This window comes from Populus euphratica, unplaced genomic scaffold, assembly GCF_000495115.2.
Source record: "Populus euphratica unplaced genomic scaffold, PopEup_1.0 scaffold35.1, whole genome shotgun sequence".
In the NCBI taxonomy this organism is placed as follows: domain Eukaryota; kingdom Viridiplantae; phylum Streptophyta; class Magnoliopsida; order Malpighiales; family Salicaceae; genus Populus; species Populus euphratica.
Window position 1 is genome coordinate 1,804,740 of NW_011499860.1, and position 4,208 is coordinate 1,808,947.

A 4,208-nucleotide genomic window follows, 5' to 3' on the forward strand; every position below is an offset into this window, starting at 1 on the left:
AATTGTACGCGATGAGTTGTTCTTGTAGCTTCTGCTGTATTCACTATATGGGGCCTAGCTTAGCTGGTAGCATGTAATTTATAAGTGCTCTTCCATGGCTGCTACCCACCCGCCAAAGCAAGTGTCCACATCACGGGTAAACAAATAACACTGTCCTGGCCTGACCCTCATCTCAAGGCTCTATGAGCTCTGCTATCTGTTTGCACATGCAATCAATTTCTCGAATCCTTGTCACTTTATGATTTGGTTTCACATACTGTCATTGTTTGAGTCGGTAAAGTGAATATGGCAAGATTTCTATGTGATTTTAAGTTGGATTTTTCTCTCAGTAGTATTAAAGGCTACATATTTACAGGGTGTAAGTCTTGTTTCACAAGTATTGTTAATATGCTTCCTATGTGATCTCAAGTTTGTTTCTTTTTGCTCACTGATATTGATGGCTACAGACTGTAAGTTTCATTTACAAATTTTGTTCAGACCTGCAAATTCAGCCGAGATACCAAATATATTGGTTTCAGATATCCGAAAGGCGCAATCCTGGGGTGAAATTAATGAAATGTGACGAAGCTTTTGGTTGACATGAGAGATAATTGACAGGCAGCCATGTTGCGCGATGTCACTTCACTTTTCCTTTTTGGTTTCTGCAGTTTGACTTTCGATGATTATATGTCACAGTGTTCATCTCAGCCTTTCTCTTATTGTTCAAATCGCACCCATCTGCCACTGCAGATCATGCTTAAAATCCACGTGATTGGGGGAGAAAGATGCTCATCTCAGCCGTTCTCTTATTATTCAAATCACCGCACCCTTCTGCCACTGCAGATCATGCTTAAAATTCACGTGCTTGGGTGAGAAAGATGCTCAATACGTAAAAATTAACAACAAAATTGCTGCTAAATGTGTCCACACTTGTTTTCCGTCAGTCTAGTCGTGTAGCTTGGGCTTCCCTTGTCGATGTGACAATAGGAGGACTCAAACATGGGGATGGTTAGACTCGGGTAGCTTGGGCTTCCTTTTTCCATACTTGTTATATTTATATTTGTTTTTATATTTTAAAGATAGTTTTTAAAAAATAATTTTTTTAATTTTTTATTTTAAATTAATATTTTTAAATTATTTTAACCTGCTGATATTAAAATATTTTTTAAAAAATTAAAAAATATTATTTTAATATATTTTTAAATAAAAAATATTTTAAAAAATATCAACTGAACATGCGTGATTAAATTTAATTTAAATTTGAACCGGTCAAAGAGATATATATAATTAAAGAGATTGTTGGATTGATATAAAATAGTGTCTAAATGTAAGAGATAGTCATAATTTTTCTTTTTAAATTATTTATTCCCTGAACAACTCAATTTTATTTTGGACTCTTGTTTTACACTTTAGCCTTTTCTTTTGGACTCTTGTTGTACACTTTAGCTTGGTTTTCTAGACAACTTTATTTATTTTATCCTGATCCCTTATTCTTCTTCTTTTGCACTCTATTCCCTTGTCCACTTTACTCCCATTTGTCCTTTTATTTTCTTACTTTTTTTGTATTTTGATTAAAAAACAATATTAACATCTATTTGGTAATAAAAGTAAGTAAAAAAATGAAATGGCATAAATATATTGAAAATATATTTCTTTGAATTTGATTTTTTTAAAAGATAGTAACAAGAGAAAAATAATTAAAAATTACGAAAAAAAGAGTGTGAATGGTCGTCATGCATTAAAAACAATTTATTTTTAATTTTTTTTAGAATATTTTGAAAATAAAACCATAATTGAGTAAGATAATAGTTACAAAACTTAATTTGAAAGTCAAACTTTGCTTGAAATTCAAGTCACAAGTTCGGGGTTGACCAAGATAAATCCAAGTCTTGAATTTTTTTAAAAACAATTCTTGAAATGACATTGTTTCGGTAAAGAAAAATAAGTTTTTTCATTATCCTATCCCTGGCCATATCTTAAATTAACGAATCACTGGGTTGATCAGCCAAATTAATATAATATTATTAGCAGGATTATATCTGTTAATAAGATATTATACAGACTTGCATGAAACACAAAATTAACTATATATGTATTTTGTACCAGAGACATGATTTTTTTTTTTTTATCAATGATATGAATTTGTCCATGCTTGCACATCTAATCTTACATATATTCATCCATTTTTAGAATTACGTTTAAAAAAAAATATGAAATGGACATAAATATATCAAAAATATATTTCTTTGAATTTAATTTTTTAAAAAGATATTAACAAGAGAAAAATAATTAAAAACAATTGAGTGCGGGTAATCCATTCAAAACAAAAAAAAAAAGAGTGCGAATGGCCGTAATGCATTAAAAATAATTTATTTTTAAATTTTGTTAGAATATTTTGGAAATAAAACACTAATTGAGTACAAAAATAGTTATAAAACTTAATTTGAAAGTCTTGAAATTCAAGTCATAAGTTAGGGGTTGACCAAGATAAATCCAAGTCTTGAATTTTTTTAAAAACAATTCTTGAAATGACATTGTTTCGGTAAAGAAAAATAAGTTTTTTCATTATCCTATCCCTGGCCATATCTTAAATTAACGAATCACTGGGTTGATCAGCCAAATTAATATAATATTATTAGCAGGATTATATCTGTTAATAAGATATTATACAGACTTGCATGAAACACAAAATTAACTATATATATGTATTTTGTACCGAAGACATGATTTTTTTTGTCAATGACATGATTTGTCCATGCTTGCACATCTAATCTCACATATATTCATCCATTTTTAGAATTACGTGTGTGTGTATAATTGAATTAAGGCCATATAGGCAGCATTAACTATAACGGCATGCCATAAATTAAGGATTAATTGTTTATTAGACTAGAAAAAAATTATTGAAAAAACCATAAAGAGTCGGTGATGATCACAATAAAGCACCGGAATGTTATGGGCATTCTGCATTCTTCCCCTAGCTTTGGCCAGAAAAGAAAATGCATGCAATGGAGTCCCTGGATATATCCTTGCAAAGGCGAGAAGATGTCTTTGACCTATTTCTTTTCTTTTTATAGTGGAGGTAGGCTTTGTAACAAATAATGGCCCATGATAATGACTTCTTTCATGTTTGGTGCACTGTTCTTACATTGCAATTATTGTTTGTAAGATTAGTACTAGCACTTAGAACAGTGTAGCCATATGAAGTATAGATGATAAGGATTTTCAACATTTCTAGTTACCAACTCTCTTGATTTGATATGTATCATTCGAGCATAATCAGTTAATTATTGAGATCATAATGGAAAGTCAGGATGGGCACTAGAAGTAATTAAAGCTAAAACAAAGCAAAACCACAAATAATTAGCTAAGAGACCTGCATTAAAAAGTGGATACAAGATGATCGATCATCCCCAGGACCACATCGCAGATATGCTTCAAACCATCCTCTCTACGTGCAAGTTCGGAAGGATAAGCCAGTCCAGGGTACCTTCTAAATGCATTACGGCAAGCATTTGGATAATCCGAGGCTCCCATGACATGCATATAAGCATAGTCATATGACTCTGTGGCCAGATCTTGAACCGAATCTTGAAGAGCATTAGCAGCATAACCGTACTTGTCTGCACATTCTCTCAGTACCTTCTTCATGGTGGGGTCATTTGGTGTAGTACTGCTAAGCAATTGAGATGATAAATAAGATGATGTGGCCGTGGCATTAGCCATTCCAACACCAATCATGATAAGTGCAAGACCTTTGGTGTCTGTTTTTGAGCTTGTGGCGTTAGTTTTGAGAGATGAGACACAAAGGTCGTAATACTTGGTGTTCTTGCAAGTTTCCTGGATCAGTTTCATGTCTCCATTAACGAAAATTAATGGTTGGTGAAACATGTAGTGAGGGAAAACCAGGGAGAGAAGAAAGAACACGAAAATTGTTGACCGCATTTGAGAGAGTGAGAGCAGCGAAAGTGACGGAAGTTTGATAATAGCCTTCCCCAGTTTCTTGTGTGAGGAGAAAGGAGGAGAGGGAGAAGTGTTTGACAATTAAAGCCAAGTTTAGGCGATGGCCCTTTTCTTTAATACTCTTTATAATTCAGAATACAGGAGGCTGTTTGACTTGTGATGGCCATAATTTTCAATAATTGTACAGAATGAGTTGGTTCTGTAGCCTGTGCTTTATTCATTGTTTAAGGCCTAGCTTGGCTCGTAGCATGGAATTTATGAGCTCT

The 4,208-nt window shown here is 32.8% G+C and overlaps 1 protein-coding gene and 1 long non-coding RNA gene across 2 annotated transcripts; one reads left to right on the forward strand and one right to left on the reverse strand.

Annotated features, from left to right (window-relative positions):
• On the forward strand, positions 1 to 619 carry LOC105124592 (uncharacterized). Its single transcript, XR_842086.1, has 2 exons — positions 1 to 136; positions 478 to 619. It is a non-coding gene; the product is annotated as an uncharacterized LOC105124592 (long non-coding RNA).
• Positions 620 to 3,188: 2,569 nt separating this feature from the next.
• On the reverse strand, positions 3,189 to 4,208 carry C/VIF2 (cell wall / vacuolar inhibitor of fructosidase 2). Its single transcript, XM_011024673.1, has one exon. It carries the CDS (start codon positions 3,922 to 3,924, stop codon positions 3,361 to 3,363), a length of 564 nt encoding a protein of 187 aa, XP_011022975.1. The 5' UTR covers positions 3,925 to 4,208; the 3' UTR covers positions 3,189 to 3,360.

Excerpts from the sequence above, each read along its gene's own strand:
- C/VIF2 (XM_011024673.1), bottom strand. The coding sequence starts at position 3,924 with ATGCGGTCAACAATTTTCGTGTTCTTTCTTCTCTCCCTGGTTTTCCCT.